The 12,902-nt window shown below is 43.5% G+C and overlaps 1 protein-coding gene across 1 annotated transcript; it reads right to left on the bottom strand.

Annotated features, from left to right (window-relative positions):
• Positions 1-6,674: 6,674 nt before the first annotated feature.
• Positions 6,675-10,619, bottom strand: tmed6 (transmembrane p24 trafficking protein 6). Its single transcript, XM_080875662.1, has 4 exons — positions 10,404-10,619; positions 10,053-10,179; positions 8,091-8,263; positions 6,675-7,854 (listed from the first exon to the last, which is right to left on the bottom strand). The coding sequence occupies exons 1-4, from the start codon at positions 10,614-10,616 to the stop codon at positions 7,621-7,623; spliced, it is 747 nt and encodes a 248-aa protein (XP_080731788.1). The 5' UTR covers positions 10,617-10,619; the 3' UTR covers positions 6,675-7,620.
• Positions 10,620-12,902: the final 2,283 nt, after the last annotated feature.

The following is a 12,902-nucleotide window of genomic DNA, read 5'->3' on the forward strand; positions in this document are numbered from 1 at the left end:
GCTCTGCAAAACTTGCCGAACACTCGTGGCAACCACCAGAGGAAACACGACTCCACCATCATCTTCAACACGACCACAGAGAACTGTTTGAAGAGTTCCAGAAAGACAGGGCTAGCTAATGTTGCTAATGTTAAGACAAAGAGCGCCGCAGTCCAACGGCCGTCTCTGTATCCGAGTTTTTCAAGTGGAACTCCTTATGAGAAAACGTGGAAGCGCTACAAAGAAATAACAGAGGCCATTACACATTTTTTGACAAAGACATGATGCCTATAAATACAGTTAGCAGAGGCGGCTTCACCAGTCTGATACATAAAGTGGACCGGAGATACCGCATCCCCTCAGGGAACTACTTTTCCCATGTCGCCATTCCACAAATGTACGAAACATGCCGCAAGACTAGGGTGGGTTTTAATAATCGATTCATCGATTAATATCGATTCTGGCTTGGATAACGTGATATCGATTCATTAAAATCCTGAATTGATTTTTTTAATATAAATGTATTTTGCCTGAAATTCCAGAATCTCAGGTGAAACTTCACAAAATTTTGACAACCACCAAACATTTAAAACAGTGAATGAGAGCAGGAACACAGATTCTGCACAGAGACGTAAACACAAAGCGCCGACGGATCAGGATCAGTGAGATGTGACTTTCTCACCCGACGGCACGGACACGCTCGGGGCTGAAAGCCGACAGCTCGCTGATTCTGATGTTTCGGCGGGTCCGCGCTTTGTGTTCACGCCGTTTTTGCACAGATTCTAAAGCTGTTAGTTTGATCTCTCTCCAAACAATATTGACCGAACCAGCAGCAAAAGAAGATCCAAACGCTTCACATAAACATCGTCATGGATTCACTCTGACTTTTGCTGTTTTGCTTCCACCAGGATAAAATCACACTTCATGCACAGCTCTCTCTCTCTCTCTGTACTTCAAGAACAGTTTCCCGTCTGTCCCCGAAATCTGTTTTCTGCATTATTCGCTTGGTTGTTACGCACAAGTCTACCGTTGTTTACAGGCTGTCGGCCGATGTTTTTTTTACTTACTTCCAAAGAGAAAACCTAATTTCTGCCGTTCAACAGGCTTCTGAACAAATGTAAACTTTTTAAAATTATGCAAAACGCTGTGTCTCTAATAAAACCGCTGTAACTTCAGAGGCAATGTTCATAAGCTGGTTAATGGTTTTCTTTCGTTTTTGATGTACTGCAGAATATTTTTATAAAATCCAGGCCAGGAAAACCACCTTCATGTGTTTCTGTGTTTTATCTTCAGCTACTTTGACACAAAGGCCTCTGCTGTGACGCTCACACCTGTGATAAAGTCTGGAAAGTGTCAGCTTCCTTTTTATAGATACAAAAATATGTAAATGTGCTGATCTGAATTATAATCTGACTGAGGCAAAATTTCCCAGATTTAAATCGAATCGAATCAAATTGAATCGAATCGTGTATCGAATCGATTCAGGACCTTGTGAATCGGATTCGAATCCATTCTAGAAATCATGGACGATACCCAGCCCTACACAAGACCGTCACATTTGAACTGAGCCAAGCTGAAAACTATGCTACAGACCTATGATCAAGTCGTACAACGGAGCCATATATGAGTTTCACAGTGCTCTTCCTCACCGAAGACTTTGAACTGAAAACACGGTGTCTAGAGACTGTGTGTTTTCCAAACTCTCACACTAGTGAAAATATAGCCCGTGTATTACGTGAGGTGCTGGCCAGCTGGGATCTTAAAGAAGACCCAAAAATTTTTATGGGGGCAATGTTTCAATGTTAAAGTGCACTTTGTTGTTGCACTGCTAATACAGCAGCTTTCTTTAAATAAAACTGTTGCAGTAAAACGGAAATTATGTGGTCGGGGTTTTTTGTTTGTTTTGCTATTTATTTTATCGCAAGTCATATCGTTATCGCAATATTGATCGCAGTTATCGCACATCGCAGGGTTTCCTAATATCGTGCAGCCCTACTGCGTGCCAACCTGACTTCTAGTCCCAGATTCAGAAGGCAAGAAATTCCAGGATTCCAGCTTTGGAGTTAACACACCTGTGAAGTGAAACCATGTCAGGTGACTACAGCATGAAGCTCGCTGAGAGAAGGCCGAGGGTTTAATTCCATGTGTTCATCCATAGTTTTGATGCCTCCAGTGAAAATCTGTAAATAGTCATTAAAATAAAGAAGAACCAAATATAAATATTATATATTTGTGATTGTTATTTATGTTTTTGCATATTTCAGTACTTATTTTTGAGAATTTCTTGTTCTATTAATTGTAGTTATTTGTAATGTTTTACTCGTTGTTTGGTAGCATGCTGCAATACTGAGACCTGAGAATGTCACGGTCTGTGTGGCAGACTGTGGGGGAGAAAGGACCTAAATGCTGGACTCTGTGCAGTAAACAGTGCGTTGATTTACAGTGAAGTAAATGTAACACACAACAAATCTCCAGTGCGCTCCCACGACTCCCGTGTCGCGCCTTCTCCCAAGTGTCTGTACTCTGCTCCCGAGTCTCCGCACTCTCCGTGCAAAAACAAAATCCTCTAGCAAACAGAGCCCCTAATCCCAACGGTTTCAAAGTCCGACCGCACGTCCAGCAGCGCTGTCAAAACAGTCCCCAAAAAACTGAAAAAATCAACCACAGTTCTGCCACAGTTTTGGCAGCCGGCCCGATGGACGGTGACGGCAGGAAAACAGCTCGAGCGGCCTGCCACAGGTCTGGCAGCTGTGGCATAGCAGTTCTGGTGGCCGGCCAGTGATCTGATGACAGCCTTGTAGTAGGTCCAGCCACGTAAGAGCTCCGATGGCCCATGGCGAAGCACTGCAGGTGGTTTGTGACACGCAGGCCGTGCTGGTGTGGCAGCTGCAGGCAGTGGAAATGATGGTGGTGTAGCAGCCACTGGGGGTAGATTGGACGGTGATGCAGCAGCAACAGGTAGGTAAAGTGATGGTGGCGTGGTTATGGCAGGCGGTTGAGCAGGTGAGGTCTCCAACATCATAGACACAGGAACAGCAGCACAATGCAGAAACAAACACATATCATATAACAAGAGTCATAAATGCTCATGGACCCTGGGTCGCTCAGACCCAGGTCCTGGACAGAGAATCTGTTTTTCATTCATATCATGTCAAATGGCTGAATGACAGTGAAGCTGAGTCTGAGCTCTCTTCTGCTTTAGTCATTTGTGGCACAAATTTAAAAAGTTTCTGGAAACATCCCTCAGAGGTTTTGGTCCATGTTGACATGACATCATCACACAGCTGCTCCAGATCCATGATGTGAATTTCCTGTTCAACCAAATTACATTCAACTCAGTTCACTTTTATTTATACAGCAAAAACAACAACAGTTGCCTCCAGGTACTTTATATTGTAGAGTAAGAACCTTATGATAATAAAGAGACAAAAGAGAAACTCCAACAATGACATGTGAGCAGCACTTTGGCGACAGTGGGAAGGAAAAACTCCCTTTTAACAGGAAGAAACCTCCAGCAGAACCAGGCTCAGGGAGGGGCGGGGCCATCTGCTGTGATTGGTTGGGGTGAGAGAAGGAAGACAGGATAAAGACATGCTGTGGAAGAGAGACAGAGGTTAATAACAGATATGATTCAGTGTAGAGAGGTCTGTTAATACATAGTGAGTGAAGAAGAAACACCCAGTGCATCATGGGAATCCCCGGCAGCCTACATCTATTGCAACATAACTAAGGGAGGATTCAGGGTCACCTGGTCCAGCCCTAACTATATGCTTTAGCAAAAAGGAAAGTTTGAAGCCTAATCTTGAAAGTAGAGATAGTGTCTGTCTCCTGAATCCAAACTGGAAGCTGGTTCCACAGAAGAGGGGCCTGAAAACTGAAGGCTCTGCCTCCCATTCTACTTTTAAATACTCTAGGAACAACAAGTAGGCCTGCAGAGCGAGAGCGAAGTGCTCTAATAGGGTGATATGGTACTGTGGGGTCATACATACTAAGTATGATTTAGTCTGATGCTTGCAGTGTTGGTGCAAACAAAATGGAAGGAAACAATAATCAAAGCAATCTGGATTCTTCCAGCAGTGTCACTAACACAGATGTAGTGATGGACAGGTGTGACACAGATGTTTCTGATGCCCCTCGTGGTTCTGTCAGGACATCATTAGAGTGACATGAAAACCTTCAGATGTTATGATGTTACTCTTTCAAACCCTTTCACCACCCTCTCTCTCCCTCTGGAGGTGGTGCTCTCTCGGCCTCCCTGCGGCTCCTCGTTCTGCTCGAGCAGGCCGCTCAGGTGCGCTCAGGTGCTGCATTATTCACACCGAGCCCGGGGGCTCTAATTAAACCCTGGAGAGAATTGGAATCGTATGCCCTTTTGTTTAAGTGCGCTTTTCACTTCTCTATGTGCACGGCGCTGTTGTACTACCGTGGCAGTATAATCATGGTCAAAATCGATGGGTTTGTCTTTGACGAGGATCTTCTTCTGCCATGCGTTTCTGAGGACGGTTTCCTTTGTTTTGAATGGAAGAAAACAGACGACAATGGAACGGAGAGCGGCATCAGCACCTGGCTTAGGACCGAGGGATCGGTGAGCCCGTTGTATTTGTGGGTCAGTGCCATCAGGTATTACCCTCTCTCTTCTGATCACATTTTCAACAAAGCTCATTACCGAACTGCCCTCTTCTCCTTCTCCTTCTCGATCTAGACTCAAGGTCTTCTAGCCTTTCGGTTAGTTTCCTTTGCTCCATTAGCGATTGTCTCAGCGCGTCATAGGCCACCGCTGACCAGCTTTCAAGCCCCGCCACTCGTGTTTCGGCTTCCTCGAGTTTCTCGCCGTGTTCTTGGAGCGCTAGCTTGTTAGCCGATAGCTGTTGGTTTGTGTCTTCTTTGAATTTCTTTAGGTCGTCTTTCAACTCACGCCTGAGGTCTTCTTTGAATGCGTCGAAGTCAGCTTTCATCTCCGTCCGGAGGTCAAAGATTTGTTGGCTGATATTTTTAATGCCCTCTTGCAAAGATTCGAGATTGGCCCCCTCGCCATTTTCTTCATCTGACACACAGACACAGTTACTCCTGAGCTCCTAATTGTCCCTCAAACCTGATTCAGGGATCCACTCCTCTACTTCACTGTCCTCACTTTCTGAGGACAGAAAGTGCACATTCCCTTGGTTTCCCTCCATAAAAGGTTTTTTACATCCATGTCCTGTAATTATGAGTAGATTGTAAAGTAATAAACATTGACTATGATCATATAAATGCACACAAACACATCTCTACACGCAAATGCAAATGCATTACTGTATATTGCCTGAAAAAAATTGGGCTAACTGCACAGTGTTGTCTTGAGGCAACAAATGAAAATTAACAGTTTTACTGTATAAATAAATTTTAGTGGCTACAGGAAGAGGGTGATAGACTGTCTGAAGCAGTTAGAACAAGACAAGGCTATTGACCGGACCTCATACCACAGGCTGTACCCAGGGGAATCTACACCAACCACTATGGTTTACCAAAAATACATAAACAGGGTGCACCTTTAAGACCAATTGTCTGCATGATCAACTCAGTCACCTATAACATCTCCAAGTTTCTGGCTTCAATCCTCAACCTGCTGGTGGGCAGCTCTGAACACCACACTCAGAACACCTGGAAGTCAAGGTCAAAACCTTTTTTTAATGTAAAAGTGTTTTCGGAAATATTATTTTGTTGTTGATGTTGTAAATGTGATTTGCACTTCCCAGCCACCGTAGGAATCATACTTGTTATTAATCTCTGTCTCTCTTCCACAGCATGTCTTTATCCTGTCTTCCTTCTCTCACCCCAACAGGTCGCAGCAGATGGCCCCGCCCCTCCCTGAGCCTGGTTCTGCCGGAGGTTTCTTCCTGTTAAAAGGGAGTTTTTCTTCCCACTGTCGCCAAAGTGCTTGCTCACAGGGTCATATGATTTTACCTTACAATATCCTGGGGGCGATCGTGGCTCAAGAGTTGGGAATTCGCCTTGTAACCGGTTTGAGCCCCGGCTCGGACAGTCTCGGTCGTTGTGTCCTTGGGACACTTCACCCACCGGGCCCTCTGCCTACCGCTGGCGCCAGTGTTCGGCAGCCTCGCCTCTATCAGTGCGCCCCAGGCTACAACGTAGCTGCCATCACCAGTGTGTGAATGGGTGGATGACTGGATGTGTAAAGTGCTTTGGGGTCCTTAGGGACTAGTAAAGCGCTATATAAATACAGGCCATTTACCATTTACAATATAAAGCACCTTGAGGTGACTGTTGTTGTGATTTGGTGCTATATAAATAAGATTAAATTGAATTGAATACAGATGCCTGCAAAATACTATCGTCCTCATTTTAGGTTTGACAGCATTTCTAGTAGATAATGGCTTGAGATTGAATTGAGGCTGTGGCTTGGGGAAGGCCTCAGAGGGGACTGGAGGCAGGTCCCAGGCTGTGCAGATACTAATGAGAAGTGAAAGGCTTGAAAAGGCGAGATGGGTGGGGCATGGAAACAATAATGAACAGGTTATAGTGCCTGTTATAGGTTATAGGGCAGGCGACATATATAGACATAGGAGAGGAAGTGACGTGTATGGAGGTGTGGTCCCACTCCTGAAATTCAGATCAATAATAACTGCAGTGTTCAGTCTGGGTCATTATTATGTATAAAGTCTGAAGTCACACATAAATGCTGGATCTGGTAACATTTTAACAGGAAACCACAATTCCAGGTTCTACCAGCACACTTTATCAACAAAGTGACATTAACCACTGATTTCTGGACTTTACAGTTTTTCAAACCTCAACCTTGAAATTTTGTTTTGTTAACATTTAAAGACTAACCACCCCTGCATTTTTAAAACATGCGGTCAGTTTTATTATACTTGGCTTCTAGTCTACTTCCTTAAGCAACATCTGCCTCTAGATGAACTTGTTCTGCTCCTCTGTCTTTCCCATCATATATTTTGTGTTCTGGTGGTGGATGTTCATGTGAAACATGGTTTAACATCTTTTATTTTACATTTTTAATAATAATGCCAGTGCATGTAAGCTAAAAGCTCAGGCTGCTCGAAACACTCAAATTTGCAGTTTATTTGGTCCTTGGAGTTTAATGTCATACAGAGCAGATGTGAACACAGAAGCCCCATAACCTACTGGCAACACAGTCTACTCATATTGTGTCACAAAGGCCCAGAGACCTGTAGGAAACCATTGAACCACCAATCATTCCCAACCCGTTGTAAGTGCTTGGTGATTAGCTGCTATTGCCCCGTCATGCTGGCCTAGAGACCGGTCCTTAACCCCTCGCCAACCGCCCATTGCTATGCCAACGTGTAGATTCTGCAAACAGCTGATGAATGGTTTCTGGAGAGTACTGGTAGCTATCAGTATAATATGTTTACATATTTTTAAAATCACCATCACATATATGTTATTGTTTTTATTTGTTATCAAACTGTATCAATGCAGTATATTGTGAAAAAAAACGTGTTAAGATAACTGATCGAGTCTGTTTGGAAAAGCATCACAAAGTCTCAACATGATTATTTCTAATATTTATTCATTCAAAGAGAAAGAACCATCACTGCTTTTCAATTTGTTCGTGTCTGCCTTTCCTCCACAAAACATCCAGACATTTTTATTTTTAGTCTATCAGCATCGAGGCTTCTCGCCCTCTGTGCCGGTATTGTTGACAAAGAGGCTTTTGAGGAAGAGTAGCTGCAGGTACCCAGAGGTGACGATGAGGAGGCTGAGGGCCATCGACCACCAGGTGATGTACTTTGAGTTGGACTGCAGCAGGAAGTAGTCTACGCTCTTTCTCATCCGACTGAAGCCGTAGTGCCGGAACATGTGAAAGACGTAGGTCTCCACTTTGTGGGTCGTAGTCTGACACAGCAGAACAGACGCAGGTATAAAAATCTGTTTATTCACTTTTGATGTGTCAAACTCCAACAATCCCGCCTCTGCTACCAGTTACTGTTTTTAATTCATTTTGTGAAACACTTTGAACTTAAGTGTGAAGTTTAAATACATTTGACTTGTTTTGGCTCACCAACTGCTGTCAGTACTGCCACAGACACCACAACACTATAACAACTGTAACAGCAGGTAGCTATGTGTACCTCGATGACGCTCAGTGTGTTGTTCAGCTCTTTGCTGATCTCCTCCTTCTTCTTCTCCTCCTCCTCGCTCTTTGAGGGATCTTGGTAGGTGTCATAGTAAACACCAAAGCTGAGGGAAACCTGCATCGAGCCGAAACGGTTGTGGAAGTTGCTGAAGCACATCTGATAGAAACCTGGAAGTAGACAAGTCAAGATGTTTTTCTTTTTTTTTCCATATAGCACAGTTAAAAGTAACACAGCAAACACAAAATGTTTTCCAGTTAAAGCAAACCTATTACGTATCACAGAATCCTGTGAAAATTGAGTTTATCCTTAATGTTTCCATAGGAATTAAAATCAGTTGTATTTGATTGGTGTATCCAACGGCAGATGTGAGAACCTTTGCAAATGCAGACGTTTTTGCAGTTTGCTGGTCTGCAGCATTCAGTTGTGTGTTAACACAATACTACAATCATCTCAGGAGTGGATGTTCCAGCAAATTCAACCTAAGACCATCCAAACGCTCAGAAAAACTGCAAACCCCCAAGAATTCTCATTCTCAGACTCTACAGGCCTCATGTTAAATGTTAAAGTTCATGAGAGTACAAATAGAAACAGACGGAACAAGTGTGACTTGTTTGGAAGGGTTACCAGGAGGAAGCCTCTTCTCTTTAACTGAACATTGCAGCAACGCTCAGGTTCCTTTGGACAGACAAAACCAAAGTGGACATGTTTGTCCATAAAGGAGAAAACGAAACATGTCAGACCAGCTGTCAGCACTGTGGTGGAGGGATGATGATCTGGGCTCCGTGCAGTGACTCAGTAAACCATGAACTCCTCTGTATACAAATGTATTCTAGAGTCAGATGTGAGGCCATCAGCCACAGGACGATGATACCAAGAAGAGTGCCAAACCTCCAAAAGAAAAAGAATCAAAGTGGTGCAATGCTCCAGCCAGTCCAGACCGCAGCCTGACGGAGAAGCTGTGGTGGGACCTTCAGAGAACGGTGCCGAAACCGACTGAAGAGTTGAGTCTCAATGATGAGACTAATAACATCTACAGAAGCGGTCCCCAACCCCCGGGCCTCGGACCGGTACCAGTCCGTGAGTCGTGTGGTACCGGGCCGCGAGAGTTCAGGCTCAGGTGTGAAATGTCTGGTTTTCAGGGTTTTTATCGGTTTTCAGTGTTATTTTGTTATCGTTTTTATCGTTTACTCGGTTTTCCTGGGTCTTTCCACGTGTGTTATGAATAAATTTTCTTTTTTTCGGTACCGGTACTAGTTTTATTTTGTTGTATTTATCCGCGACACCTTAAAGGCCGGTCCGTGAAAATATTGTCGAGCATAAACCGGTCCGTGGCGCAAAAAAGGTTGGAGACCGCTGATCTACAGGGTGCACGCACGAGGCATTGACGATGACGTGACAATGAGCAGAGACAAATAAATAATGACAGGATGAGAAACAGGTGAAAACATGGCTGGAAGAAACTAAAGAAACAGGAAGTACACTCCACATAACGAGCACAGGACAAAAGACTATCATAATAAAACAGGAAACAGACACAGGAAAACTAAACACTAACAAAATGTCCAAACTTAAAACACTGGCACCACCCAGGCACCATTACAGAAAAACATGATGAAAATTAGAAGATTTTATTGAACATTTCTGTAAAACTCCTGCAGGGTGAGATGCAGTGGGACGACCTGTATCATGAGAATAAAAGATGAAATCTCAATGGAAATCTCAAATGCTAATCTACCAGCTAACGCTAACAAGGTGTTTTTGTGTTTTAATAATTATTTGGCTGCTCACCTTTAAAACATGTATCTCTCTGACTTTATATCCTCTACGAGAGTTTGTGTTGTATCAACATTTAATGTTAAAGTGAATATCTAGACATAATTTCCTACAATCTGTTCATCGCATTCAGCTGAAGTGAAATAACAGCATGGAAGAGCTATCCATCAGACAGACAGCTACCTGATTCTGCAGCCTCAAAGTTGATCTGGCCCTTCGCATCATCAACAGTAGACAGCAACAGATCACTCGGAGTGTTGACGGTGACAGACAGGTGTCTGTCATGGCCGACTCCCATCACCCACTGGACCTACAAAACCAATACAGAGTTAAAAACCATACAGAGCGTCCACACACTGCAGGAACGAGCAGCAGCAGCTCTGTCAGTGTAAAATATCCTGTTTGATGTTACCACTGTGAGCTCTTTTCAACAGATGGTACCGATGCTGGTGTCCATGCTAATCTGACATTTGTGGGAAAACAGACTACATGTCAGGTGGCGTCACTTAGCTTGACACAGAGTTTTCTTCTTACCATGAAGTTCAAGTAAAATCTCTCTCCACGGTGAGCAAAGTGCCAGAAACACTCCAACCCAGCAGCAGGAAGCACTATAGCAAAGTCATACTGGTCAGAACCCCAGAACAGCTCCTGGTCTGTGACGTCGGGGCGGGCGTTTGTCTGGGGAACCCCATGAGCTGAGCCCCAAAATAAAAAGCCCAGAAAGAAGCAGGGAATCCAGCACAGCATGTCTAAAACATGGAAGGGTGAGAGTAGAGTCTGTGCTGCAGTTAGATCAAAAATGATTAACCAGCCCTGAAATGTTTCCTCCTCTGCTGGGAAAACTGGACAGGCTGCACAGATGGAAGCACTGCTGATAGAGAGGAAAACCCTGCAGGAGGGAAACTCTCCAGGTGATCCAAACAAATGAACCTTGAAACTTCCACAGACAGATCCCGACATCCTGTGGAGGTTTGGACCACCGGTTCAGTAATATTTGACCATGTGGTGGATGTACATTTAGATTATTCTCATGGCCGTCATTTCAACATTTACATGAATCCATTGATCCACTGGTGAACAGGAAACAGCAGACATATGCCAACAGGAGAGTGGGTGTAGTGCTGAGAAGATGGTCTGATTGATGTTTTACATGATAAAACTTGTTTCCATTCTAGACAAAGATCATAAAGAGAATACAAACAGTATTGTTTAAATGATGGTTTCATTTATAAAGCGAAAAACTCTCCCCAAACCTGCCCTGTGTGCAAAAGTAACTGCCCCCTAAACCTGATCACTGGTTGTTCCACCCTCTGCAGCAGGAAGTGATCAGTGCTGAGCAGTTAAACATAATTAACTATCAATGAAATCATGTATGAATTATGATTCTGTGATTAACATACACTTCATATCACTTCTCATTTTCAAAATCATGTCGTTTAGCTTTGAAATGTCTGCATTTGTGAATAAAACATTCTCTTAGTAACAACATTTATTTAGATCCAACCATGCAAAATATGATTTTTGCCATTTTTCAAGTGGTCTTAAAGCTTTAATCAGGACTGTATCTGATATCACTTCAGTTTAATGTGAAAAAGCTGCATCAGTGTTTTGCTGGGATGCATCTGCTCCTCTGGCTTTCCTGTTAGCAGTGAGTGCATCGATGTCACAGAGGTTTTAGTGCAGCATAAACTCCAGCACATATTTTTGTCACTCTGGAGCACATTTCAGGAAAATAACAAGAAGTAAATGAAGGAAAGCGACAGAAGCCGACAGGATAAGACGAGCGTCATATCTGAGACAATAACCAGGGCCGGACCGTTTCTGACAGCTGCATCATTTTTATTGTGCAACAACACGGCAGCAGAGGACGGTTTGATTTGGTCTTGGGAATAAATCACTACTGGAAATCACAGGACTCAGATCAACACACGTCTGCTCTCCAGAACCAGGACGACGTGCTGAGATCACGGTGGGCGACAAATGTTCATCAGCAGAACGATGAGACAGAAACACAGAAGAGCCGTTTGGAAAGGCAGGAGGTACAGTGCTAACAGGCTGCAAGAAATATAAATACAGACTCACGTCTGTCTCTATCAGTACTTATCATGCAAAAGATACGACACACATGTGTGCAAAGAAGTGTCCAGGTTCATCCTGACCATCAACCTTTCTGACTGAAGGGCATTTCTGCCAGCAGAACTTCAGATATAAGCAGTGACGTGAGCTATAAGACAATAACACTATCAGTCATGGTCTGGCAGTCCCAGAGCACAAAGCTCAGCAGGACATAAACAGCGTGGAGTCATCAACATCATCAACAGAAGGCAGAAGAGCTTTGAATGTCCTTCAAGAAGTCTGGAGAAGTGTTCCTGCAGGTCCTCACAGAGACGCCAGAGAGCTGCTCAGAGAGTTCAGAGTGAGCTGAAGGATGAAGGCCAGACCAAACATTCACGTTCAAGCTCGTTAGAACTGTAAAGACTAGATTTTTGCCTCATATTCTGTATTTTTAATGAATATTTGCACATTTCAGTGAATCGCTGCATCCGTTTCCAATTCTCCTGCAAAATGTAAAGAAACGAGTGAAACGAGGGCTCAAGACTTTTGCACAGTACCGACTATATTAAAGTAAAGCTGGATTCATTCTCATTTAAACACAGTGAAGGCGTTGCTGGTCCATCGGGTAATAAATCACAGAGCTTACAGTGATCACATGGTTTCAGACTCCATCACCTCCCAATCAACTTTAAACAGGGTTCCTTTATCTGGCTCCAATTCAAGCACTTTTTAAGATCTTTCAAGGTCCATGTTCAAGCTTTTCGAGTACATGACCGAAAAAACAAGCGAACAGAAAGCATGTTTCACTTTGCATCACCTCAGTAAGACCATGTGAAAATGTAAACAAAGCCACAATAGAAAAAAATAAGTAGAAACAAAAGGAAAAATTAATAAATACATAAATATTAAAAGGACATTTTATTGTCCAGCAGAGCATTAAGAATATTCAACAGAAACTAAAGTATTGAAGCTCCCTGA

Source organism: Rhamphochromis sp. 'chilingali' (genome assembly GCF_963969265.1).
Source record: "Rhamphochromis sp. 'chilingali' genome assembly, chromosome: 2".
Lineage (NCBI taxonomy): Eukaryota > Metazoa > Chordata > Actinopteri > Cichliformes > Cichlidae > Rhamphochromis > Rhamphochromis sp. 'chilingali'.

Bases quoted from the DNA above. Each gene is read 5' to 3' on its own strand.
- tmed6 (XM_080875662.1), bottom strand. From the start codon at position 10,616: ATGCTGTGCTGGATTCCCTGCTTCTTTCTGGGCTTTTTATTTTGGGGC. The intron at 10,180-10,403 runs GTAAGAAGAAAA...TTGGTTTTGTAG, and splicing joins GATTTTACTTGAACTTCATG to GTCCAGTGGGTGATGGGAGT. The intron at 8,264-10,052 runs GTAGCTGTCTGT...GTCTACTTCCAG, and splicing joins CTTTGAGGCTGCAGAATCAG to GTTTCTATCAGATGTGCTTC.